Source organism: Nycticebus coucang, chromosome 3, assembly GCF_027406575.1.
Source record: "Nycticebus coucang isolate mNycCou1 chromosome 3, mNycCou1.pri, whole genome shotgun sequence".
In the NCBI taxonomy this organism is placed as follows: domain Eukaryota; kingdom Metazoa; phylum Chordata; class Mammalia; order Primates; family Lorisidae; genus Nycticebus; species Nycticebus coucang.
The window spans coordinates 94,456,075-94,483,870 of record NC_069782.1 but is presented as its reverse complement, the minus strand read 5'-3'; the positions used below and the strand labels follow the sequence as shown (position 1 = coordinate 94,483,870).

General features: G+C 41.7%; 1 protein-coding gene and 2 non-coding genes across 15 annotated transcripts; 1 reads left to right on the top strand and 2 right to left on the bottom strand.

Moving 5' to 3' along the window:
* Positions 1 to 960: 960 nt before the first annotated feature.
* Positions 961 to 27,486, top strand: NUDT13 (nudix hydrolase 13). Of its 13 annotated transcripts, none has more exons than XM_053586155.1 (8): positions 5,664 to 5,749; positions 8,957 to 9,096; positions 14,677 to 14,784; positions 17,777 to 17,883; positions 20,361 to 20,486; positions 20,655 to 20,766; positions 22,662 to 22,816; positions 26,439 to 27,486. In XM_053586155.1, the coding sequence occupies exons 1-8, from the start codon at positions 5,667 to 5,669 to the stop codon at positions 26,655 to 26,657; spliced, it is 1,050 nt and encodes a 349-aa protein (XP_053442130.1). In that variant the 5' UTR covers positions 5,664 to 5,666; the 3' UTR covers positions 26,658 to 27,486. The 13 variants fall into 13 exon arrangements, with proteins under 13 accessions (XP_053442137.1, XP_053442140.1, XP_053442135.1 ...); XM_053586154.1 differs by having other exon boundaries at positions 14,677 to 14,811; XM_053586157.1 differs by lacking the exon at positions 8,957 to 9,096 and adding an exon at positions 16,359 to 16,477 and having other exon boundaries at positions 5,674 to 5,749; positions 14,677 to 14,811.
* Positions 13,495 to 13,598, bottom strand: LOC128582781 (U6 spliceosomal RNA). The gene has a single exon (XR_008379225.1). It is a non-coding gene; the product is annotated as a U6 spliceosomal RNA (small nuclear RNA).
* On the bottom strand, positions 21,268 to 21,396 carry LOC128582928 (small nucleolar RNA SNORA11). Its single transcript, XR_008379339.1, has one exon. It is a non-coding gene; the product is annotated as a small nucleolar RNA SNORA11 (small nucleolar RNA).
* Positions 27,487 to 27,796: the final 310 nt, after the last annotated feature.

The window sequence follows — 27,796 nt, the reverse complement described above, 5'->3', positions numbered from 1 at the left end:
CAAATACATGTTAAACAAATGTTCTTCAAAACTATATTCCTTTTTTTTTTTTTTTTTTGTACAGAGTTTCACTTTATGGCCCTGGGTAGAGTGCCATGGCATCATACAGCTCACAGCAACCTCCAACTCCTGGGCTTAAGCAATTCTCTTGCCTCAGCCTCCCGAGCAGTTGGGCTACAGGCGCCTGCCAAAATGCCCAGCTATTTTTTTTGTTGTTGCAGTTTGGCCGGGGCTGGGTTTGAACCCCCCACCCTTGGCATATGGGGCCGGCGCCTTACCGACTGAGCCACAGGTGCCGCCCTTCAAAACTATATTCTTACATAGGCAAGTAACTTTAGCAGTAAGAAGAGAAGAGGCCAGCACCAAAGTAGTTTGCTAGGAGATCACTTCCAGTCAGTGAGAATTCCTCTGAATTAATTCTACTATAACTTCAAACATTTCTAGATACACTTCTGTCCTTTTAATTGCAGAATTTCCTGAAATTTTAGAGCTAGTTCTAAAGGGACAGACAGACACAGAACTAGAGATACAGAAATGCTGAAAGTGATCTTAATGCCACCTCTCAATCCTTCTCTCACCCTCATAATATACCTTCTATGTATGAGGGTAGCTTTAATGACTTTATCATTGTTATTTAAAAAGGTTCTAATACAACTCTAGTTTCTTGAAGACACAGTAGTTCTCTTGGAATAAGATTTTAGAAGATCATTCTTTTGATAAGCATGGCTAACTTTGCAGTTAGAGGACACAGCCGCATGCCTTGGTATTGAACTACAATTCCCAGAGTGTAGCTCCATGAGGATTCTGGGAAGTGTGGCAGAAGTAAGCTTTTGACAGCCGTGGTTAACTTTGGAGGAGTTAGTGGCAGGCGTAAGGATTAAACTACAATTCCCAGAGTGCTCTTTTTAGGAGGATTCTGGGAAGTGTGGCAAAAGTTGCAATGGTCTCTCAGGAAACCGAAGGCTTGAACTTGAACATTTGGCGTTTTCTTGGTCTCTGCTGAATCTTAAGGCCTAGAAAGGCGACCCTAAAATAATTCAGAGTGAGTACAATGAAATAGAAACCTGGAAGGGCAGGACGGTCTTTATAGGGAGGCATAATCAGAACTTGAGTAAAGCTCTTTGTTACAGAATATTACATATTTAGCTTAGTCTCTTTTCCTTGCAGAAACCAGGGGAAAATGTCCACAGTTTTGTATTATAACTATGGAGATGTTTCATTAACCAGAGCTAATAACCTCAGTGCTTTGTGGAGGGTCCTTTAAAAGTGGTGATGGAGTAAGACTGTCTCAAAAAAAAAAAATATATATATATATATATATTTGTTTTTGCAGGGTCCTTTAAAAGTGGAATTTGTTAACCACTCACATTGTTCCTTAATTTTTGAGTTGGGGGAAAGTTATTATTTATTTATTATTATTATTTTTTTTTTTTGCAGTTTTTGGCCAGGGCCGGGTTTGAACCTGCCACCTCCAGTATGTGGGGCCGGTGACCTACTCCTTTGAACTACAGGCGCCACCCAGGAAAGTTATTATTTAGAAAGCAAATGATAAAGCTGGTTAGTGAGACCCTGAAAAATGTGTCCCAGTTCCCCAGTTTCCCCACCCCACAGTCATGGAGTGATGGACTCTCAAACACTATTGAATCTAGCCTCTTCTCCATGGGAATAGCCACTAGATTGAAGGTGGGCTTTTTTATCATTCTGTAGTGCTTTACAAATTAATCTTTCTTTCTTTTTTTTTTTTTTTTTGTGGCCGGGGCTGTGTTTGAACCCACCACCTCCGGCATATGGGACCAGCGCCCTACTCCTTGAGCCACAGGCGCCGCCCTCTTTTTTTTTTTTTTTCAAATTAATCTTTCTTATGGAAAGATGAACAAGAGGATAAGCATGTGTGAATTACAAGGGGTTCAGAGAAACTGTTAATCTTATGGACTTTGCCTCATCATAAAATAATTTTTGATAAAAATAATACTACCTTTCATCTCCATCAGGCTTTGTACTTGTAAAAACATAAATAGCTCGGGCAGCGCCTGTGGCTCAGTCGGTAAGGCGCCGGCCCCATATACCGAGGGTGGTGTGTTCAAACCCGGCCCGGCTGAACTGCAACCAAACAATAGCTGGGCCTTGTGGCAGGCGCCTGTAGTCCCAGCTACTCGGGAGGCTGAGGCAAGAGAATCGCTTAAGCCCAGGAGTTGGAGGTTGCTGTGAGCTGTGTGATGCTACGGCACTCTACCAAGGGCCATAAAGTGAGACTCTGTCTCTACAAAAAACAAACAAACAAACAAAAAAAAACATAAATAGCTCTTTGACCACCATGAGTCAGTAGGCCATAATAATCCTTGATTGCCTAAGGTTCATTTAGTAGCAGAAACTAGGGAAAACATCAGACAGCCAAGTATAGTGGGCCATACAGATTAGTTCGTAACTACAACTACAACCAAACACCTCTCTCAATTCAATGGATCCAAGAACTCGCCATAGGAATTCTCTTTTGGAAGATATTGAGGTGTTTCTGGGAACAGTGGCCTGGATTTAGTTAGTCTCAGAAACTACTATTTTATTATATATATATATATATACACATTATATATATATATATATATTTTTTTTTTTTTTTTGAGACAGAGTCTTACTCCATCACCCTCGGTAGAGTGCTGTGGCGTCACACAGCTCACAGTAATCTCCAACTCCTGGGCTTAGGCGATTCTCTTGCCTCAGCCTCCCGAGTAGCTGGGACTCCTGGCGCTGGCCACACACCCAGCTATTTTTTTGTTGCAATTTGGCCGGGGCCAGGTTTGAACCCACCCTTGGTATATGGGGCCGGTGCCCTACCCACTGAGCCATAGGCGCCACCCTATTATATGTATTTTTTAATCTTAAAAGGAATGCGTACATACGGTTTAAACAAAAAGTTAGTTTTTTGAGACAGAGTTTCATTCTGTTGCCCTGAGCAGAGTGCCATGGCATCATCATAGCTCACAGCAACCTCAAACTCTTGGGCTCAAGAGATCTCTTGCCTCAGCCTCCACAGTAGCTGGGACTACAGGCACCTGCCATGACCCCTGGCTAATTTTTCTACTTTTAGTAGAGACAAGGTCTCTCTCTTGCTCAGACTGGTCTTGAACTCCTGAGCTTAAGCGATCATCCTGCCTTGGTCTCCTGGGGTGCTAGGTTATAGGCCTGAGCCACTGTGCCTGGCCTTAAAAAAATGTTTCATGAAGTCAGAGTCTTGCTGTGTTGTTCAGGCTGGACTCACCGCAACCTCAAACTCCTAGCCTCAAGCAAGCCTCCCACCTCAGCCTCCCGAGTAGCTGGGACTACAGATGCCCTCCACAATTCCCGGCTATTTTTAGAGACAGGGTTTTGCTCTTGCTCAGGCTGGTCGCGAACCCGTGAGCTCAGGCAATGTACTTGCCTCGGCCTGCCAGAGTGCTAGGATTACAGGCAAAGCCACTGTGCCTGGCCCTTATTTTCTGTTTATTTATTTTATTTTATTTATTTATTTTTTTTGTAGAGACAGTCTCACTGTACCATCCTCGGGTAGAGTGCCATGACTTCACACGGCTCACAGCAACCTCTAAAACTCTTGGGCTTAGGCGATTCTCTTGCCTCAGCCTCCCAAGCAGCTGGGACTACAGGCGCCCGCCACAACACCCGGCTATTTTTTTGTTGCAGTTTGTCTGGGGCTGGGTTTGAACCCGCCACCCTCGGTAAATGGGGCCGGCACCCTACTCACTGAGCCACAGGCGCCGCCCTTTTCTATTTATTTTTAATAGCTATGTATTACATTTTATCGTAATTTACAGTTAACATTCTTGTACATATCCTCTCCTTTTTAGGATAACTTTTTAGACGTGGGATTGCTAGGTGAAAGAGGAGCTTATTTATCATTTTAAAGATAGTCCCAAATTAACCTCCAAATATATGTACCAATTCACATTCTCAGAGATGTATGTGACCCAGAAATATTGAGTTTAAATACATTTCTTCTAGGATATCACACTACTTCTTGGTTTATTAAAATAGGGATTACACCTTTATTACTCTCCTAGAATGCTTTGCATTCCACATATCACATACTGCCTTTTGTGAAAGTTATATTTTTGTTTTCTCTCTCCTTCTAGAGTTCGTTTTCTTCCTTCACATTTTTGTGTTCCTTAAGGGATCTTGAACAAATTCAGTACTGAATACTTTGTTGAATGTCATTTGCTAAATATATTTTACCCTTGGCTGGGACATAGGTCATAGCCAAAACTGTCCAAGGATTAGTCATCAGAGATTCATAATAATGCAACCAAGAAGTAACAATAAATGTAGATGTTCTTTGGTATTTTTCTTTTCCTTTCTCTGCCACAACTTGGAATAAGAAGTTCTTGGGTATGGTGGCGCCTGTGGCTCAAGGAGTAGGGCGGAGGTGGTGGGTTCAAACCCAGCCTTGGCCAAAAAAAAAAAACCACACACACAAAAAAAAAACAAACAAGTTCTTGGGTAGTTTATTGTCAAAGCTTTCTTCCCCAGGAACAGTAAAAAGGGTGGCCAGTTATTTATTTATTTTTTTTGGAGACAGAGTCTTACTATGTTGCCCTCGGTAGAGTGCTATGAAATCACAGCTCACGGCAACCTCAAACTCTTGGGCTTAAGTGATTCTCTTGCCTCAGCCTCCCAAGTAGATGGGACTACAGGCGCCCACCACAATGCCCGGCTATTTTTTGTTGTTGTTGTATAGTTGTCATTGTTGTTCCGCAGGCCCAGGCTGGGTTTGAACCCGCCAGCCTCAGTGTATGTGGCTGGCACCCTAACCATTGAGCTACAGGCACCAAGCCAAGAGTGGCTGGTTATTTAACTGTACTGATTTTCTCATTTTTTCAGGGGAATTTCTTGGCTTTTTATTGTCAGTGTGAAAGGTGCTTTTCATAAAGAAGAAAATATTTACTGACATGCAATTTAGAAGGGACTATTTGGGCGGTACCTGAGGCTCAGGGAGTAGGACGCCGGCCCCATATACCAAGGGCCAAGGGTGGCAGGTTTGAACCCACCCTGGCCAAACTGTAACAAAAAATAGCCAGGCGTTGTGGTAGGTGCCTGTAGTCCCAGCTACTTGAGAGGCTGAGGCAAGAGAATCACCTAAGCCCAAGAGCTGGAGGTTGCTATGAGCTGTGATGCTACAGCACTCTACCGAGGGCGACAAAGTGAGACTCTGTCTCTAAAAAAAAATAAAAAAATAAAAGGGACTATCTTTTGCAGAATGGATCTTTTGATACAGAATTGTTTTTCTCTCCCAATGAGCTACAGATAATAGAAAATGTCTATTTTGGGTCCATGGATCCATGTGAATTTGCACAGCTACCTTTTGAAATATTTTCTTAATGGCTGTGATTTTGTATGTTTCTTATCTACGGGAGTCCTCCTAATTCATTCTTATTCTAGATAGATAGAACAAGTTTCAATTTTTAGCCTGGGAAAGAAGTACTGAAAAGTTGAGATCTCATAGTCAGTGGTAAAAATCCAATTTAGAAGCCAGATTACCTGACCCCTATTTAGTTCTCTTTCCTTAGTATTACAAAGTGAGCCAATCCTGTTTAAAATATAACCCTTTTGTCAATTCTTTACTTTAGATCACATACTGTAACTTTTTTTAAACTACTCTTTCTTCTAAGGACTTGACAATGTTCTTATATTGTGGAATAGCTTGCAGGAGAAAATCTTTTTGGTGCTGTAGGCTGCTGTCAACCTTCGTCACTAAAACACGGTGAGTTTTGATCAACCTGAACTCTGAATCTTTGGCCTATTAAAGTATAAACTCTGAACATATTAAGATCCCATATTAAGAATTAAAGATGTGGCTGGGCATAGTGGCTCATGTCTATAATCCTAACACTCTGGGAGGCCACGCCAGATGGATCACCTGAGCTCATGAGTTTGAGACCAGACTGAGCAAGAACAAGACTTGTCTCTACTAAAAACAGAAAAAGCAGGGCAGCTCCTGTGGCTCAAAGGATTAGGGTGCTGGCCCCATATGCTGGAGGTGGCGGGTTCAAACCCAGCCCCAGCCAAAACTGCAAAGAAAAAAAAAAAAAAAAAAGGAAAAAAGAGAAAGCAGCTGGATGTTGTAGGGGGTGCTTATAGTCCCAGCTACTTGGGAGGCTGAGGCAAGGGGATCTCTTCAGCCCAGGAGTTTGAGGTTGCTGTGAACTAGAACATCATGGCACTCGACCAAAGGCACAGAGTGAGACTGTGTCTTAAAAAAAAAAAAAGAAAAAAAAGGAATTAAAGATCCGTGATAAAAATTTACCTTGGCCAGATGCTGTGGTTCACACCTATATTCCTAGCACTCCACAGGCAGGAGTTTGAGACCAGCCCGAGCAACATAGCACTCCTGTCTCTATAAAAATAGATATGTTAACCAGTATGATGCAAATGTGTCAAACTGAGCCGGGCGTTGTGGCGGGCGCCTGTAGTCCCAGCTGCTGGGGAGGCTGAGGCAAGAGAATCGCGTAAGCCCAAGAGTTAGAGGTTGCTGTGAGCCGTGTGACGCCACGTCACTCTACCTGAGGGTGGTACAGTGAGACTCTGTCTCTACAAAAAAAAAAAAAAAAAAAGGAAATGTGTCAAACTGTTTATAAAACCAGCGTATGGTGCCCCATGATCGCATTAATGTACACAGCTATGATTTAATATTAATAAAAAAATAATAAAATTAAAAATAGATAAATTGGCTAGATGAGGTAGTGTGTACCTGTAGTCCCAGTTACTCAAGAGGCAGAAGCAGGAGGATCACTTGAGCCCAGGAGTTGGAGGTTGCAGTGAGTTATGATCATGCCACTGCACTCACACTACAGTGAGATCCTGTCTCAAAAACCAAAACACACACACACAATAATATTTTTTGGTATAGTGATATGAAAAAAATGTTTACATGTGTTTGAGAAAAAGGCTACAAATTAGTAGGTATAATTGATTCTAAATATATATGTATCGATGCACAATATCAATAGTTTAGAGAATTCCAAAGTGTAAAAATAATGATCATCCCTGACTGACAGGCTCGTGATGATTTCCTGTTTTAAATTGATAATTATTGGGTGGGCGCCTGTGGTTCAGTGAGTAGGACGCCGGCCCCATATACTGAGGGTGGTGGGTTCAAACCCGGCCCCAGCCAAATTGCAACAAAAAAATAGCCAGGCATTGTGGCGGGTGCCAGTAGTCCCAGCTACTCTGGAGGCTGAGGCAAGAGAATCGCCTAAGCCCAGGAGTTGGAGGTTGCTGTGAGCTGTGACATCATAGTACTCTACAGAGGGTGATAAAGTTAGACTCTGTTTCTACAAAAAAAAATTGATAATTATATATTCTGATTATTAAAAAATAACTATTTTTTAATTATATACTTTTATAGTAAGAAAAAACAGTTAAAGTTTTGAAACAACCTAAATATTTTTACCCTTGTTAAGCTTAATGTAGTGATTTCCATGCTATTATAACTAAAAGGAAAAATGTATTTTTAAAAATTCAGTTTCTAATTAACAGGAGCAAAAGGAACTTTTGGATGTCAATTCAAATTCCAGTGAGGCCTTGGGTTTAAGAGCTTAACCTGGGTGTTTTTGTAGATGTTTTGGTTTTTAGGGTCATTAGGGCAAAGCACAGGTTGTACCACTCTTACTGTTCTTTTACGAAGGCAGCTGTGTTTGTTCTATTGTTTATATTTGGTAACTTCTGAGTGACACATGTCTCTCCTTTGACTTACGTTGAGTCTTTGCCCCAGGAGGCTGCAGTCACTCACAATAAGTTTAAAAATATCACAAGTCTTAAAAGATCAGGTTTCTCTTGTTTTCTATTTATAACGAGCTCATTGTAACCCCTCTTACTACACCATCAAAACAGGTTCCTTACAGATTACACTGGGGTCCATTTGTCATTTTGCTTTGTGTTTTCATGTTGAGCCAACTTTGCCTGCTAGCGTTACAAAAGTTCCCAGATCCTACAGAAAGCATCTGTAAGATATTTTCCCCACCTAAGTGACAAAATATGCCATACAGTTGAGTCTGTTTTAGGGTCTATGACGGGCAAAAATGATTAACAGTAATTCTCCAGGAGAAACCACATTCTGTCTCTGCAGAATCACAAAGACCCTGACTTGATTCCCAAAGCTCAGCCCACCCTCAGTGGAGGTACCAAGAGAGCCTAGAACTTGACACATACTGTTTCTTTGAGAAACCAATAATAGGAAGTTTTCTTTTTGGACATTTTTATTTTTGCTACTGAAAATATTATCCTTGTCAAATAGATAAGAGGCTTCATCAGTGGCCCCTTGTGTAGAGACAAGGGAACTGATAGTGGCCACTCTGGGGGCTAGATGTTTGAAACCAGGGGTACATTGGCAGTCAAATTTGTTCTTTCTCCTCCCTGGATTGGATGAGGGTGTCTGAAGATAACAGTGCTAACTCTCTGCCTGCAGTAATACAATCTGCTCCCATCTCTAGGTATGCTGTGGTTGATGTTGTACCACCGTACTTGTTTTCCTTTCCCTCCACTGCGTGTACGTTCTTGCCTCACAGTGTAATATTGGCAGAGTACCTTGAAGTTCAATTCAGTAAATATTTATTACCCTTGAAGTTCAATTCAATAAATATTTATTGAATCGAGCCATTCAGTATGCTAATTACTGAGATACAGAGCTGAGTAAGGCGGAGCCTGCCTTTAAGGAGAGAGACAAATGAACAAATAATACAACAGTGCAGCCACAGAGGTAAGTAGAAGTAAGAGCACAGTGTGCAGCAGGACGAAAGAGGGCATGACTGGTTTCCTACAGCTACCTGAGATCCTTTTTGGAGCAAATTGTGTAGAGATAGATAAAGGGAAATAACTGCAGTAGGAGAGGGACGCAGGAGCAGAATTCTCAAAGAGGAATGCTATACGAGTAACTGGGTATAGTTTTATAATGGTTTATTTCCCAATACAGGTATTTATTTGAACTGAAGGAAGATGATGAGGCATGTAAAAAAGCCCAGCAGACAGGATCATTTTACCTCTTTCATGGCCTAGCTCCTTTGCTTCAGACTTCAGCACATCAATACCGGGCCCCCCGGTATAGCTTGTTAGGTAAGTCCAAAGTGGACCAGAATCTAGATTTTTCAAACAGCTTTTTTTTTTTTTGCAGTTTTTGGCCGGGGCTAGGTATGAACCCACCACCTCCAGCATATGGGGCTGGTGCCCTACTCCTTTGAACCACAGGTGCCGCCCTCAGTCAGTTTTTTATTTTTATTTTGTTGTTGTTGTCGTTGTTTAGCAGGCCCAGGCCAGTGACTGGCTCCCTAACAACTGAGCTACGGGCACTGAGCCTCAAATGGCTTTTTAGTCTTAAGCTTGGTGTAACTACTTCTGCCAACTAATATTATAATTTTGTGTGAACTCTAGTTGTGGCCACTCAGATATTATTTTGTGATGATATGTGCCACTAACGCATTAAACTGAGGGAAAACTGCTATCCAGATTAGATCTGCTGTTTGTTTTGTAAATACATTTTGTTTTTTTTTTTTTGAAACAGAGTCTCACTATGTCACTCTGGATAGAGTGCCGTCACACTCACAGCAACCTCAAACTCTTGGGTCTAAGCGATTCTCTTGCCTCAACCTCCTGAGTAGCTGGGACTACAGGCACCCGCCACAAAGCCTGACTATTTTTTGTTGCAGTTGTCATTGTTCAGCAGGCCAGGGCCAGGCTCAAATCCGCCAGCCTCGGTGTATATGGCCCGTGCCCTACTTACTGAGCTATAGGCATCATGCCTGTAAATACATTTTTAATGGAACATAGCCATACTAGTTCACATGTCATGTTATGGCTGCTTTGTATTACAATGCAGAGCTGAGTAGTTGTGACAGAAACTATATGACTTATAAAGCCTAAAATATTTAATATCTCTTTACAGAAAAAATTTGTCAACATCAGACTTAGGGCAGTGGTTTCCAGCCTTCATGGAGTTGCATACTGTTAATAGTGTTTAAGATTTGTAGAAAAAAAAAAAAAAAGGTTTGTATCATAACTTCATTTTTACTAGAAGGGTCAAAATTAAAAGCGAATTAGAATGAATCTTTTTTGAGAACTTATTGAAAAAAAGAACTTGTTCATCTTATATCACTAGATATAACAAAGCCATTGGGATTTGGCATTCAAAATGCTTTCAGTTCTATGTGATGTCACTATATACTGACTAACTTCTAAATATAGTGATCAATCAGATGAGAGAGAAATAAAAGGCATCCAAATTGGAAAGGAAGAAGGCAAATTATCCTTGTTTGCAGATAATATGATCTCATATCTAGAAAAACCTAAAGTCTCTATCAAAAAACTATAGAACTGATACACACATTCAGTAAAGTAACAAAAAATCAACATATAAAAATCAGTAGCATTTCTATATGTCAGCAGTAAACAATATGAAAAAGTAACCAAGAAAGTAATCTAATTTATAATAGCTACAAATAAAATAAAATTCCTAAGAATCAACTTAACCAAAGAACTAAAAGCTCTCTATAATGGAAACTATAAAGAAATTGAAAAGGACACAAACACACACACACAAAATAGATATTCCATGCTCATGGTTTGGAAGGATCAATATTGTTTTTTTTTTTTTTTAGATAGAGTCTCAAGCTGTCGCCTTGGGTAGAGTGCTGTAGTGTCACAGCTCACAGCAACCTCAAACTCTTGGGCTTTTTTTTTTTTTTTTTTTTTTTTTTTTGAGACAGAGCCTCAAGCTGTCACCCTGGGTACAACTCCTTTGGCACAAGCTAGTCTCTTGCCTCCCCCTCCCAAGTAGCTGGGACTACAGGCGCCCGCCACAACGGCCAGCTATTTTTGGTTGCAGCCATCATTGTTGTTTGGCGGGTCCAGGCTGGATTTGAACCCCCCAGCTCAGGTGTATGTGGCTGGCGCCTTAGCTGCTTGAGCCACAGGCACCGAGCCGGGATCAATATTGCTAAGGCAATCAATCTACAGATTAAATGTAATCCCCATCAAAATACCAGTGACATTTTTCACAGAAATAGAAAGCATAATCCTAAAATTTATACAGAAAAACACAGAATAGCCAAAGCCATCTTGAGCAAAAACTGGAGGAAATCACATTACCTGACTTCAAGTTATACTACAGAGCTGTAGTAACCAAAACAGCATGGTATAGCATAAAAACAGACAAGGGAACAGAATAGAGAACCCAGAAATAAATCCATACATCTATAGGGAACTTATCTTCAACAAAGGTGTCAAGAATATACAGAGGGGAAGAGATAGTCTCCTCAGTAAATGGGGCTGAGAAAACTGTATATCTCTATGCAGAAGAATGAAACTGGCTCTTATCTCTTATGATATACAAAAATCAAATCAAAATGGATTAAGGACTTAAATATGAGACTAACGACTATGAAATTACTAAAAGAGAACATTGGGGAAATACTTTAGGATATCGTTCTGGGCGAGGACTTCTGGAGCAATACTCCCAAAGCACAGGCACACCAAAGCAAAATTGGACAAATGGAAGCACATCAGGCTAAAAAGCTTCTGTATAGCTAAGGAAACAATAAAGTGAACAGACAACCCATGGAATGGGGAGAAATATATGCATACTACTCATCTGAGAAGAGATTAGTGATAAGAATATATAAGGAGTTCTAACAACTCAACGGGAAAAACAATCAAATAATCTAGTCTAAAAATGGGCAAATGACCTGAATAGCTGTTTCTCACAAGACATAAAAATGGCCAACAGGTATATGAAAAAATACTCAATACCATGAATCATTAGAGAAATCCAAATCAAAACTACAACAAGATTTCATCTCACCCCAGTTACAATGCCTTTTATCAAAAAGGCAATAATGAATTCTGGTAGGATGTGAGTAAAGGGGAACTCTTGTGCGCTGTTGGTGGGAATGTAAGTTAATGCAGCCATTATGGAGAACAATATGGAGGTTCCTTAAAGAATTAAAATTGAACTACCATATGACCCAACAATCCCACTGTTAAGTATATTCCAAAAGAAGGAATTCAGTATGTTAGAAAGGTATATGCACACCAATGTTTATTGGAACACTATTCACAATAGCCAAGATTTGAAATTCAACTTAATGGATAAATGGATAAAGAAAATGTGGTATGGCAGTGTCCATAGCTCAGTGGTTAGTGCGCTGGCCACATACTCCAAGGCTGGCAGGTTCAAACCCGGCCCAGGCCTGCTGAAACAACAATGACAACAACAACAATAAAAAATAGTTGGGTATTGTGGCTGGCACCTGTGCTCCCAACTACTTGGGAGGCTGAGGCAAGAGAATTGCTTAAGTCCAAGAGTTTGAGGTTGCTGTGAGCTGTGAAGCCATGCCACTCTACCCAAGGGTGACAAGCTTGAGACCCTGTCTAAAAAGAAAAAGAAAATGTGGTACATATATACCTGATAGCATATTATATAGCCATGAAAAAGAATGAAATCCACGCCTGTAATCCTAGCACTCTAGGAGGCCGAGGTGGGAGGATTGATTGAGCTCACAGGTTTGAGACCAGCCTGACCCCCATCTATAAAAATAGCCAGGTGTTATGGTAAGCACTTATAGTCCCAGCTACTTGGGAGGCTGAGGCAAGAGAAACAGTTGAGCCCAAGAGTTGGAGGTTGTTGTGAGCTGTGTTGCCACAGCACTCTACCCAAGGTGACAAAGTAAGACATGTCTCTAAAAAATAAATAAATAAATAAAAATAACATCCTGCCATTTGCAACAACAGCATGGAACTAGAAAACATTATGTTAAGTGAAATAAGCCAAGCACAGAAAGACAAATTTGCATGTTCTTGCTCATATGTGGGAGCTAAGTATGAAAAACAATTGATCTCATGGAGGCAGAGAATAAAATGATAGTTACCAGAGGCGGGGGAGGGACGGTTGGAAAATGGGGATGGTTAATGGGTACAAAAATATAGTTAGATGGTTAGATAAAATGAACAATGTTTGACAAGACAACAAAGTTAATAATAAGTTAGGGTATGCTTTAAAATAACTTAAAGAGTAGAATTGGAATATTCCTAACATAAAGAAATTATAAATGCTGAGGTGATGGATACCCCAATTACTCTGATTTGATTAATTTACATTGTATGCCAAAATATCACATGTACTCTATAAAGATATAAAACTATTATGTATTGGGCGGCACCTGTGGCTCAATGAGTAGGGCACCAGCCCCATATACTGAGGGTGGTGGGTTCAAACCTAGCCCTGGCCAAACTATAACAACAACAAAAAATAGCCGGGTGTTGTGGTGGGTGCCTGTAGTCCCAGCTACTGGGAGGCTGAGGCAAGAGAATCACCTAAGCCTAAGAGCTGGAGGTTGCTGTGAGCTGTGATGTTACAGCACTCTACAGAGGGCAACGGAGTGAAACTCTGTCTCTAAAAAAAACAAAACAAAACTATTATGTATTCATAAACATTAAAAAAAGAAAAATTTAAATGTATTTAAAAATATATGGAATGCCTCATGAATGTGTGTCATTCTTGTGCAGGGGCCATGATAATGTCTATATCCTTCCAATTTTAGCATATGTGCTGCTGAAGTGAGCACTGAAATGTATTTTTTTGCTATTGAGTTTCCCCTATAGGTCAGATGTTGGAGTACTTGAATTGGTAGTTTCCAGCAGTGCAGAAGACACTAAACATTATTAAGAGATTTATCAACATTATGTTATATTATGAACAAAGAAACATGAGTTATTCATGAACAAGCATACAGGTTTTTTTTTCCCAACACAGGACTTACCTTTTACAGACCAGGATCTCAGATGAGTATTACACTTTGGCCTACAAAAGTAGCACAGTTGGGAGCCTAATTATAGAACTGTATTGGTCTCTACCATTTTGTGTGATTGTTACTTTTTTCACTGTCTTAATAAGTTAAATATTATGGGCTCAGCACCTGTAGCACAGTGGTTACTGTGCCAGCCACATATACCAAGGCTGGTGGGTTTGAGCCCAGTCGGGGCCAGCTAAATAACAATGACAACTACAACAGAAAATAGCTGGGCATTGTGGCGGGCGCCTGTAGTCCCAGCTACCGGGAGGCTGAGGCAAGAGAATTGCTTAAGCCCAAGAGTTTGAGGTTCCTGTGAGCTGTGACGCTACGGCACTCTACCAAGGTCGACATAGTGAGACTCTGTCTCAAAAAAAAAAAAAAAAGGTAAATATTCTGCATCTTACTAACTAGAGTATGTATTCCTTTCATGGTACAATCATAGAGTAATGCAGTGTTTTGCAGTAATGCAGGCAATTTCTTCTTTGGTCTAAACTCAGATCGCTGATGAGAAAACTGAGGCCTAGAGAGCTTAAGTGATAAGACCAAGGTTACGTAGACAATTAGCTGCAGGGCAGTGACTAGAAGCCAAGTGTACCTACTTCTAAGCTGAGGTAGACGATTTCATGTAAATCTTGATATGCCTATGGTGATTTACTTGAAACTTTTTTTTTTTTTTTTTAAGTAAAGAAAAGGGTAGACTTTAATCTTTATTTACAGGACACTGCAAGATATGAAATTCCACATAGAAATAAGAAACCCTTTCAGAGGATAGGCTCCAGACAGTATGTATGCACAGTTTACTTGAAACTTTTGTTTTTTGCTTTGTCCCCTGCTCCTTTCTGTTTCTTAGAGTTGAAAGAGCTCCTGGGTAAATTTGAACAGGATACACAAAGAATAGAAGATTCTGTGTTGATTGGATGCTCTGAACAGCATGAAGCCTGGTTTGCTCTGGATCTAGGTCTGGATAGCTCCTCCTCCATCAGTGGTACATAACATTATTCCTAATGAGTACTTGCCAGTGGCTCTCAGACTTTGGGATTTCTCATAATATTAATAGTAAAACTTTTTTTTTTTGAGACAGACTCTCACTTTGTTGCCCTTGGTAGAGTGCTGTGACATCACAGCTCACAGCAACCTCCAGCTCTTGGGCTTAGGCGATTCTCTTGCCTCAGCCTCCTGAGTAGCTGGGACTACAGGCACCCACCACAATGTCCAGCTATTTTTTTTTTTTTTTGGTAGAGATAGAGTCTCACTTTACTGCCCTTGGAAGAGTGCCATGACGTCACACAGCTCACAGCAACCTCCAGCTCTTGGGCTTACGCGATTCTCTTGCCTCAGCCTCCTGAGCAGCTGGGACTACAGGCGCCCGCCACAATGCCCAGCTATTTTTTTGTTGCAGTTTGGCTGGGGCTGGGTTTGAACCTGCCACCCTCAGTATATGGGGCTGGCGCTCTACTCACTGAGCAACAGACATTGCCCAATGGTAAAACTTGTAAGAAAATTTTGGTAATACAAAAAGTTTATCAACTTTCTATTTTTTTCAGTAAGGATATTAAAAAACTATCATTTATTATCATCATTTAAAAGAAAATAAAGGACATTTTAATGCTTTTTTTCTAGGTGGTGGGTATATAGATGTTTATTATACTATTCTCCATATCTTAGTACATTTATATTTATATATATATATATATATATTTTTTTTTTTTTTTTGTAGAGACAGAGTCTCATTGTACCACCCTCGGTAGAGTGCCGTGGTGTCACACGGCTCACAGCAACCTCCAGCTCTTGGGCTTACGTGATTCTCTTGCCTCAGCCTCCCGAGTAGCTGGGATTACAGGCGCCCGCCACAACGCCCGGCTATTTTTTTTTTTTTTTGTAGAGACAGAGTCTCACTGTACCGCCTTCGGGTAGAGTGCCGTGGCGTCACACGGCTCACAGCAACCTCTAACTCTTGGGCTTACGCGATTCTCTTGCCTCAGCCTCCCGAGCAGCTGGGACTACAGCGCCCGCCACAACGCCCGGCTATTTTTTGGTTGCAGTTTGGCCGGGGCTGGGTTTGAACCCGCCACCCTCGGCATATGGGACTGGTGCCCTACTCACTGAGCCACAGGCGCCGCCCGACGCCCGGCTATTTTTGTTGTTGTTGTTGCAGTTTGACCGGGGCTGGGTTTGAACCCGCCACCCTCGGTATATGGGGCCGGCGCCCTACTCACTGAGCCACAGGCGCCACCCTATATATATTTTTTTTTTTGTGTGTGTGTGTGTGTGTAGTTTTTGGCCGGGGCTGGGTTTGAACCCACCACCTCCAGCATATGGGGCTGGTGCTCTACTCCTTTGAGCCACAGGCACTGCCCTATATATTTTATATTTCTTAAATATTTAATAAGAAATGTTTTAAAATTCATAACATTTCTTCTCTTATCAATGGAGGCAAATAAAAATGTTTCCTTGGGGTAGGTCTGGTTCTTAAACTTGGACTTGGGAACAACTTTGCTATAGGCTTATTGCTCCATTTTTTTTTTTTTTTAGAGAGTGTCTCACTTTCCTGACCATGGTAGAGTGTTGTGGCATCATAACTCACAGCAACCTCAAACTCTTGGGCTTAAGCAATCTTCTTGCCTCAGCCTCCCAAGTAGCTGAGACTACAGGTGCTCAACACAAAACTCAGCTAGTTTTTAGAGACAAGGTTTCACTCTTGCTCAGGTTGGTCTCTAACTTGTGAGCTCAACCATCTGCCTCAGCCTCCCGGGATGCAAGGATTACAGGTGTGAGCCACCACACCCGGCCCTTGGCTTCTTGTTCTTTAAGGGTCTAGGTGTAAATTTAATGATGCTGGAATGTGGTTCAGATAGGAGCTTTGAGGTTCTATTTCACATCTTCCAGGGACAGTGTGACTAATTGCAAATGTTCTTATTGCCCTGAAGAGGATCTTGGGAAATAACATATTGTGTGCTAATGTTTCCCAAACTGGCCTGAATATAAGTATCACTTGGTGCTTGTTAAAAAAAGAAAGATTTCTGAGCCTCAGTTCGTACCTGCTGCTTTAGAATCTCTAGGTAGGGATTTAAAAACCTGGATTTCTTCATTTCTTTTCTTTTCCTTTTTTTTTTTTTTTGTAGAGACAGAGTTTCACTTTATGGCCCTTTTTCACAGCTCACAGCAACCTCCAACTCCTGGGCTTAAGTGATTCTCTTGCCTCAGCCTCCCAAGTAGCTGGGACTACAGGCGCCTGCCACAACGCCTGGCTATTTTTTGGTTGCAGTTTGGCCGGGGCTGGGTTTGAACCCGCCACCCTCGGTATATGGGGCCGGCGCCTTACTGACTGAGCCACAGGTGCCGCCCTCTTTTCCTTTTTTTTTTTTTGAGACAGAGCCTCAAGCTGTCACCCTGGGTAGAGTACAATGGCATCACAGCTCACAGCAACCTCCAACTCCTGGGTTCAAGCGATTCTCCTGCCTCGGCCTCCCAAGTAGTTGGGACTACAGGCACTCACCACAATGCCTGGCTATTTTTTGGTTGCAGCCTTCGTTGTTGTTTGGCGGGCCTGGGCTGGATTCAAACCTGCCAGCTCAGGTGTATGTGGCTGGTGCCTTAGCTGCTTGAGCCACAGGTGCCGAGCTTCTTCATTTCTTTTATTATTTGTTGTTGTTATTGTTAGAGATGGAATATCACTATGATGCCCAGATTGGAGTGTGGTGGCCATTCACAGACCTGATCACAGCACACTATTGCCTTATCAAACAATCCTCCCACCTCAGCCTCCTGAGTAGCTAGGACAATAGGTACATGCCATTGTGCCCCCCTGAGAACATGATTATTTTTTACTTTCCCCAGTTGAATCTTACTAGGCAAGTTTGGGAAATGCTGTTTTAACACAATAGACTGGGGAGGGTCCTGAGGCACACTTTAACATTTATTTAATTCCATTCTCTTTTCTAATTTTCTAGCTTCCTTACAGAAACCTAAAGTGGAGGCAGAGCTCAAGGGGTCTTTCATGGAGCTGAGAAAGGCTCTTTTTCACCTGAATGGGAAGGATGCCTCCTTGCTTTTCACGGTAGATTTTATTTCTCAGCCCTGTGAGAATTTTAGTAAAGCAGTATATATGGGCAAATCCTTGTGTACATACACAAGGCTAGAGTGACATTTGATTTCTTCTTTTACATATCACAGTCCTTCTTACAAACCTTGGCAGGACCATGTGGTGCACAAAGATTGCTTATTCTTCTTTCTTTTCTCATTTTTGGCAGAATCACTGTCAAGACCATTTTCTCCTAAGGACATGCAGATCTATGGCAATAGGATCTATCAGCCCCATAAACATTTTTTTTTTTTTTTTTTTTTGAGACAAAGTCTTACACCCTCGGTAGAGCACTGTGGTTTCATAGCTTATAGCAACCTCAAACTCTTAGGCTCAAGAGATCCTCTTGCCTCAGCCTCCCTAGTAGCTGGAACTATAAGCACCCGCACAATGCCTGGCTATTTTTATTTTTATTTTTTTTGAGACAGAGTCTCACTATGTCAACTTTGGTAGAGTGCTGTAGTGTCACAGCTCACAGCAACCTCAAACTTTTGGGCTTAGGAGATCCTCTTGCCTCTGCCTCCTTAGTAGCTGAGACTATAGGTGCCTGCCACAATGCCTAGCTATTTTTTGGCTGTAGTTGTCATTGTTGTTTGGCAGCCCTGGGTTGGGTTCGAACCCGCCAGCTCTGGTATATGTGGCTGGTGCTCTAGCTGCTGAGCTGCAGGCGCTGAGCCCTGCCTGGCTATTTTTAGAGATGGAGTCTTGGTCTGGCTGAGGCTGGTCTTGAATTTATAAACTCAGGCAATCCACCTGCCTCGGCCTCCCAGAGTGCTCGGATTACAAGCATGAGCTACTGTGCCCAGCCCCCTCTTAAACATTTTTTTTTTTTTTTTTTTTTTTTTTGTAGAGACAGAGTCTCACTTTATCAGCTGTGTGATGCCTTGGTAGAGTGCCATGGCATCACACAGCTCACAGCAACCTCCAACTCCTGGGCCTAAGCGATTCTCTTGCCTCAGCCTCCCGAGTAGCTGGGACTACAGGCGCCCGCCACAACGCCCGGCTGTTTTTTGGTTGCAGTTCAGCCGGGGTCGGGTTTGAACCCGCCACCCTCGGTATATGGGGCCGGCGCCCTACCGACTGAGCCACAGGCGCCGCCCTCTTAAACATTTTTAATGACCCTGTGCATGACATACACAGCATCATGTTTTTCCTACAAGAAATAATTTGACGGGTGGCGCCTGTGGCTCAGTCGGTGGGGCGCTGGCCCCATATACCGAATGTGGCGGGTTCAAACCCGGCCCCGGCTGAACTGCAACCAAAAAATGGCTGGGCCTTGTGGCGGGTGCCTGTAGTCCTAGCTACTCAGGAGGCTGAGGCAAGAGAATTGCTTAAGCCCAGGAGTTGGAGGTTGCTGTGAGCTGTGTGATGCCCCAGCATTCTACCGAGGGCCATAAAGTGAGACTCTGTTTCTACAAAAAAAAAAAAAAAAAGAAAGAAATAATTTGACATTGCTTTAATGACTTGTTGTCCTCTACAGTGTTTTGATTGTCCGCTTAATTTAAAAAGAAACCTTTTATGATATTAGAAGAGTCCACAACCAAAAAACAAGAAAGAAAGAAATCACTGAACATTTTTTTGTTGCAAAAAAAATGTTTCAACTTTACTGGGGAGGAGTGCATGTGGGGGTGTTCAACTATATTGGAAATGTTTTCCTTTTAAGCTAGGTAGTGAGTACAAAGGTGTCTATATATATCAGGCGCCGCTAGGTGTTTATATATTTTATGTATTTTCTTTTATTTTTATTTTTTGAGACAGAGTCTCAAGCTGTTGCCCTGGGTAGAGTGCTGTGACATCACAGCTCACGGTAACCTCCAATTTGTGGGCTTAAGCGATTCTCTTGCCTCAGCCTCCCAAGTAGCTGGGACTACAGGTGCCTGCCACAACAGCTGGCAATTTTTTTTTTTTGGTTGTAGTAATTGTTGTTTTGCAGGCCCGGGCTGGATTCGAACCCACCAGCTCTGGTATATGTGGCTGGCACCTTAGCCATTTGAGCTACAGGTGCCGACCTATTTTATGTATTTTAAATACTTGATAGTATGCTTTTATTCAGATTCCTGATGCTAGAGGAGTATGCTCAGGTAGTTTCCTTATCTTAAAGCTTAAAGTTAATAACCATTTAAAGTAGATGAGCTGGAAAGGGATTTGCATTTCCCGATGAGTTGCTCTAGATCAGGGGTCCTCAAACTATGGCCCATGGGCCACATGAGGCGGTGTGATTATATTTGTTCCCGTTTTGTTTTTTTACTTCAAAATAAGATATGTACAGTATGCATAGGAATTTGTTCATAGTTTTTTTTTTAAATTATAGTCCAGCCCTCCAACGGTCTGAGGGACAGTGAACTGGCCCCCTGTTTAAAAAGTTTGAGGATGTCTGCATACTAGGCCCAGTGCTGTGAAAGGTGAGCCCCACATTCTTCCAAGTGAAATGAGGCCCATCTTTGTGTTCCTAGGCTCAGGCTCTTCTCCGTTGGCACCATGCTCATCAGTTCTGCAGCAGAAGTGGGCAGCCCACCAAGAAGAACGTGGCTGGCAGCAAGCGTGTGTGCCCTTCCAGTAATATCATCTATTACCCACAGGTACTCATTGCTTTAAGAGCACAGTAATCTGAGAAGACAGAGCACTAATGATTCTGTCCTGGGGAAAGGAGCCCGTACAATTAAAAGACTTTCTTTAATCATCCATTCCTTCATTCCATTAGCAGGCTCCAAAGTGCCAGCATCTCAGTTTCCATCCTCCTTTCCTAGATGTCTCCTGTGGTGATCACTCTGGTGTCAGATGGGACCCGATGCCTTCTTGCCCGTCAGAGCTCCTTTCCCAAGGGAATGTATTCTGCACTGGCAGGTTTTTGTGATATAGGTAAGGAGTTCAGGGGACTTACAGTTAACATTGGAGGATATAAAATCTTAGTAGGTATTTCTCTGTCTTGTTGCCATAGTGCTTTGAATGTCAAGCGCATTCTTCTCTGCCATGTCAAGAAAACTGCCTTCTGGCATCAGTTTTCTAGTATTTTATTAGGCAATTTTTTTTTATTGTTTCAGGTTCATTGTGGGTGCAAAGAATTAGCTTACACTGATTGCATATGGTGTGCCATACACCATAACCCCCCAATCCCCCACTCCTCCCCTATCCCTCGTTTCACTGCCCCCCCCAATTGATTGGAGTTTTTCTTTTATGAGGGTATGTATTAGATCGTCTACTGGTTTCATATTAGGATTGAGTACATTGGATTCTTCTCCATTCTTATGATGCTTTATTAAGAAGAATATACTAGACAATTTTTAAAACATACAGTACAGTTAAAAGTACAGTAATCACCCATACACCCACCACATACGTTTTATTGTTTTTTTCTTCTTCACATGTAGGGAATTTGTTCATAGAGAGGCCACAAATTCTGTGCCTCTCATCACAATGATCCCAGTTTCCTTTTGGGTATGTTATAAACAGAGGAGCCATTCTTTAGGCCCCTTGCTCTGAGCATACCCCTAGATTCTCTATTTTGTTACTACATTTACTTTTTCACATATCTATTCATCTATCTACTTATTTATCCATCCATCAATACTTTTTAATTTTTTTTTTTTTTTTTTTGTGGAGACAGAGTCTCACTGTACCGCCCTTAGTTTCTAAGAGTGCCATGGCGTCACACAGCTCACAGCAACCTCCAACTCTTAGGCTTACGCGATTCTCTTGCCTCAGCCTCCCGAGCAGCTGGGACTACAGGCGCCCGCCACAACGCCCGGCTCTTTTTAATTTAATTTAATTTTTTTTTTTTGAGACAGGGTATTGCTCTGTTGTCTGGGATACAGTATAGTCGTATCATCATAACTCACTGCAGCCTCACACTCCTGGCCTCAAGCAATCCTCCTGCCTCAGCCTCTCAAGTAGCTAGGACTACTGGCATGTGCCACCACATCTGGCTAATCATTCTATGTTTTGTAGAGATGAAGTTTCCCTCTTGCTCAGTCTGGTCTCTAATTCCAGAGTTCAAAGGATCCTCCCACCTCAGCCTCCCAGAGTTCTGGGTTTACAGGTGTGAGCCACTGTACCTGGCCCCTAATTAGTACATTTTTCGTTAAATATTCAACACATATAACATTTAACTAGAATTCAATATTTATTCATAAGTTTTTTTTTTTTTTTTTAATTTTCAGTCTTTTGGAGTAAAATTTGCAAGTGGGGGCTCGGTGCCTGTGGCTCAAGCGGCTAAGGCACCAGCCACATACACCTGAGCTGGCGGGTTCGAATTCAACCCAGGCCCACCAAAAAACAATGATGGCTGCAACCAAAAAATAGCCAGGCATTGTGGCAGGCACCTGTAATTCCAGCTACTTGGGAGGCAGAGGGAGGAGAATTGCTTGAACCCAGGAGTTAGAGGTTCTTGTGAGCTGTGATGCCACGGCACCCTCTACCTAGGGTGACAGTTGAGGCTCTGTCTCAAAAAAAAAAAAAAAAAAAAAATTTGCAAGTGGGAAAAAGTGGAGTTGTGTTAAAGCTGAGGGCAGTGTAGTCTCTCCAGCCACCACTCTTACTTTGCATTGCATTGTAACTAACCTGTTAGCCTTAAGCACTGCAGTTCAACATCCAACTCTGGATCCAATTCCTATTGTCTTAAAAATTCAGAGTTTTAGGACACTCCCAAGAGTATTTCATTGGAATTTTGGAGCCAGTTTTGGGCTCCTTTCACAAATGGGCTATCTGTGTACCCTTCCTGCTACACGGCTGTCCTGAATTAATCTGAGTGCTTATAGGTGAAAGTCTGGAAGAAACTGTCAGGCGGGAAGTTGCAGAAGAGGTGGGATTGGAGGTGGAAAGCCTTCAGTACTCTGCTTCCCAGCACTGGCCCTTTCCTACCAGTTCACTCATGATTGCTTGTCACGCGACTGTGAAACCAGGGCAGACAGAGGTAAGTTCTTATGCTGCCCCTATGTTGTGATATTTTCTTTGCTTTATCCAATCTGCTGGTCAGCAAGTACTTACTAAGACTTGTCTAGTCCATTGTTTAGGTTATGCAAAGATAAGTAAAATGTGACTTGTACCTCAAGGAATTTGCAGTCTAGTAAAGGAAACAAATAATCACCATTTTCTTTTGCATGTATCTCAATCATGAGACAATTTTTTTTTTTTTTTTTGAGACAGAGTCTCACTTTGACACCCTTGGTAGAGTGCTGTGATGTCATAGTTCACTGCAACCTCAAACTCTTGGGCTCAAGCGATTCTCTTGCCTTAGCCTCCTGACTAGCTGGGACTATAGGTCCCACCATGTCTGGCTATTTTCTTTCTTTCTTTTTTTTTTTTCTTGCAGTTTTTGGCCGGGGCTGGGTTTGAACCCACCACCTCCAGCATATGGGGCCAGCGCCCTACTCCTTTGAGCCACAGGCCCTGCCCCTATGTCTGGCTATTTTTAGAAACAGGATCTCACTCTTGCTCAGGCTGGTCTCAGAGCTCAGGCAAATCCACCCACCTTGGCCTCCCAAAGTGCTAGGATTATAGGTGTGAGCCATTGCACCTAGCCTGACATTGTCTTTTTTTAAAAATTCCTTTATCAAAGTATGTTTGATGTACAAAAAGCTGTCGATATTTAATGTATACAACTTGATACATTTGGAGAGAAGTATACATACTTGAAACCATTGAACCATCATCACTATCAATGCCATAAACTTATCTATCACATCTAAAAGTTTCCTCCCACCTCCTTTTTTATTTTTTCTTTAGTGGTAAGAGCACTTAACATAAGATCTACCCTCTTATCAAATATATATATATATATATAAGTGTGTGTGTGTATATATTTTTATGTATATATATGAAGTTGGACAATTAAGTCTGTGAACTTATCCTAGAAAAGTGCTACATACATACAACAATAGATTTGACGGCCACCCCAGAAAAAATTCCAAAATTGCTTTGAAGGGTAGACCAGTTGGTGCATAGCTTCCCAAGGGGAGTACCTCAAAGGTGACCATAGAGATATTCAGCAATGAGGTATACAGCACTTTTTCTAGGATGAGTTCATGAACTTAATTGTGTGTGCTCTTATAATACAGTATTGTTAATTATAAGCCCTGTAGCATACGGATCTCCAGAACTTACTTTACATACCTGAACTCTTGTACCCTTTGAGTCTCTCCCACTGCCCCCTCAGCCCCTGGCAGTCACCATTCTACTCTCTACTTCCATGTGTTTGGCAATTTCAGATCCCACATGTGAGTGAGGTCATGCAATATTTGTCTTTCTGTGTCTGGATTAGTTCACTTAGCATGTCCTTCAGGTCCATCCATCTTATTGCAGAATACAGCATTTCCTTCTTTTTAAGGGTGAATAATATTCCATTTTATGGATATACCACATTTTCTTTATCCATTCATCCACTGATTGGCATTTTGGTTGTTTCCACACCTGGCCTATTGTGAATATTGCTACAGTGAACATGGGAGTGCAGGTATTCCTTCCCATTACAGGCATGAGCCACTGTATCCAGCCCCATTGCCCATTTTTAATTGGATTATTTGGATTATTTTAATTGATTATTATTTTTTGGAATTGAGTTGTAGGAGTTTGATGTAAATTTTGGCTATTAACCCTTTATCAGACAATACATATAAGGTCTGTAAATATATTCTCCCATTCCATAGCTGTTTCTTCACTCTGTTGATAGATTCCTTGGCTGTGCAGAAGGTTTTTAGTTTGGTATAATCCTTTTGTCTATGTTTTCTTTTGGTGCCTATGCTTTTGGGGTCATAGCTAAGAGATAACTGCTCAGGCTAACGTCTACATAGCTTATTCCCTATGTTTTGGCCTAAGAGTTTTATTATTTCAGGCTTTACATTTAAGTCATTAGTTCATTTTTTTTTTTTTTTGTGGGTTTTGGCCGGGGCTGAGTTTGAACCTGCCACCTTCGGCATATGGGACCGGCGCCCTACCACTTGGAGCCACAGGCGCCACCCAAGTCATTAGTTCATTTTGAGTTGACTTTTGTACATGGTACAAAGGTCTAACTTTCCCAACACTAGTTATATGATACAGTTTATCTTTTATTGTCAAGATTTAAGAGTATCTTACATATAGCAGGTATATAATAAATACATCAAATTTAATAATTGGTTGATTTCATAATGTCTTATTGCTCAAATTGGTCAGGATATTGAGGACTAAGAATTCAAAATTATAGGAACTTCTGGTTGAAAGAGACTTAGATGTTTTATCCAACCTTATCTTGCACTTCTATAGCATCCCTGACAGGTGGTTCCTCTCTGCCAAAGTTTGCCTAATGTGTGCTTTTGTTTTCATAGAATCATCTAATCTGTCTCAGCTTCCTGTGGAGGAGGTTTCCATTACTTTACTTGCAAAAAAGATACTAAGCTTTTGGTTATTGTTAACCTACATCCTTTAAAAAAGAGTAACATTTGTAATTCTTTTTGAAATTAAAAAAACTTAATAGTTGGGGTGGTGCCTGTGGCTCAGTGAGTAGGGCGCCAGCCCCATATACCGAGGGTGGCGGGTTCAAACCCAGCCCCGGCCAAACTGCAACCAAAAAATAGCCGGGCGTTGTGGTGGGCACCTGTAGTGCCAGCTGCTCGGGAGGCTGAGGCAAGAGAATCGGGTAAGCCCAAGAGTTAGAGGTTGCTGTGAGTCCTGTGACATCATGGCACTCTACTGAGGGTGGTAAAGTGAGACTCTGTCTCTACGAAAAAAAAAAAAACAAAAAAAAAAACTTAATAGTTATATATCTTTTTTTTTTGAGACAAAGTCTCACTATGTCACCCTCAGTAGAGTGCCGTTGTGTCACAGCTTACAGCAACCTCCAAATCCTGGGCTTAAGCGATTCTCTTGCCTCAGTCTCCCAAGTAGCTGGGACTACAGGCACCCGCCACAACACCTGGCTATTTTTTTGTTATTATTGCAGTTGTCATTGTTGTTTTAGCAGGCCCGGGTCGGGTTCAAACCCACCAGCCTCAGTGTATGTGGCTGGCACCCTACCCACTTAACTACGGGTGCAGCCCTATTTTCAGGAATTTTTAATGTATCTTACATTTAACCAAAAAAAATATTTTAGGGCGGCACCTGTGGCTCAAAGGAGTAGGGCGCTAGCCCCATATGCCAGAGGTGGCAGGTTCAAATCCAGCCCTGGCCAAAAACTGCAAAAAAAAAAAAAAATTTAAAATACAGCTAAACCTCCATTAGTTGACTATATCCCTACCTTGACCACCTCTTTAATTGGACTAATTTTCATAGAACAGGTGCGCACCACATGTACTAAGGCCTAGTTCCTTATGTTGACTACTCCGTATGTTGTCCAATTTGTTACAGTCCCTTGAGTGATTAACTTACAGAGGTTTTACTGTATATTTTATCCTTATCTCTTATTTTTCTTTTGCTTCTGGGCAATATCTAGAACTGATTTTCACCTCATCTGTAGGTATTATTGTTTCACATTGCTAAATTCGGGAGCCATTTTGTCATTTTGTTTATTATAAATGTTTTAACTCCTAATCTTACCTTTGTCTCTTCCTTGTATCTTTCAGATCCAGGTGAACTTGAGAGAATTAGAGGCCGCTGCCTGGTTCAGTCATGATGAAGTGGCCACAGCCCTGAGTAGGAATGGCCCCTATATTCAGCAACAGAATGAGACTTTTCCCCCATTTTGGCTGCCCCCCAAATTAGCCATTACCCACCAACTAATTAAGGAGTGGGTAGAAAAACAGAACTGTTCTCTGCCTGCTTACTCTGATCAAGTCATCTAGATCCGTCCTTGGTGTCCTTGAGGGGTCAACCCAGGGATCAATTGACCTAGGGGCAATGACAAAGACCAGCTCTAGGCCAACTTCATAAGGCAGAACAGAAGGTGAGTCTACAGTTGGACACTTCTATCAGTACTGTCCATGAAAAAGGTTCCTGCTGATGGACAATCCAAAATGCCGCTGTGAGGAGAAAAACTGATTATATGTCAACTGCCAAAATTAGAGGGAAGGCTGGGTGTGGTGGCCTATAATCCTAGCGCTTTGGGAGGCTGAGGCAGGAGGATTGCTTGAGCCCAGGAGTTTGAGCTAAGCTAAGACCATGATACTCTAGCCTTTGCAACAGAGGGAAATGCTGTTAAAAAAAAAAAAAATCAAAAACAGAAAGGTAAATTATCAGTTTGGATGTAGGTCCTCGCTTGCCCATTTTTTCTAATGCCTCAGAAACAAATAGCTTCTGGCATGTGGCTTGTTAATGCTGTGTTTACAACAACTGCCAAAACATGACTAGTGTAATTTTGGTCAAAAGTTAGAATTGAAAATATATATCAAATTTTGACTCGGCACCTGTAGCACAGTGGTTAGGGCACCAGCCACATACACCAAGGCTGGCAGGTTTGAACCTGGCCCGGGCCAGTTAAACAACAATGACAACTGCAACAAAAAAATAGTCAGGCGTTTTGGCGGGTGTCTGTAGTCTCAGCTACTTGGGAGGCTGAGGCAAGAGAATCCCTTAAGCCCAGGACTTTGAGGTTGCTGTGAGCTGTGACGCTATGGCACTCTATCGAGGGGAAAATAGTGAGACTGTCTCAGAAAAAAGAAAGAAAGAAAGAAAAATATATATAGCAAATTTTATGTCATTACTGAGTTACTTTTCATCCCACAGAATTAAGAAAAATAGCACAATGTAAAATTTTGAATTCATGGACAGGTATATTCTTGTATGTGACAGTTAAATAAAAGTCGTATTTAAGTCATTTGAAAGAATGAGGGAAGGTCTGGCTAAGGACTACCTCAAAGTACTGTGCAATAAATCAGATGCAATGAAGCTCTGTTGAAGTAGTAGGATCCCAGTGGGACTCAAGATGGTAAATTTTTTTTTTGCTGTTTTCAGATCTCTTATTTACTCAATTTTTGACTTGGGG

What these genes read in the sequence shown, in the direction of transcription:
- NUDT13 (XM_053586154.1), top strand. Translation starts at nt 5,667, where the DNA reads ATGTTCTTATATTGTGGAATAGCTTGCAGGAGAAAATCTTTTTGGTGC. An exon ending in TAGCTCCTCCTCCATCAGTG is followed by an intron (nt 14,812 to 17,776) that starts GTACATAACATT and finishes CTAATTTTCTAG; the next exon opens with CTTCCTTACAGAAACCTAAA. An exon ending in ATATCATCTATTACCCACAG is followed by an intron (nt 20,487 to 20,654) that starts GTACTCATTGCT and finishes CTCCTTTCCTAG; the next exon opens with ATGTCTCCTGTGGTGATCAC.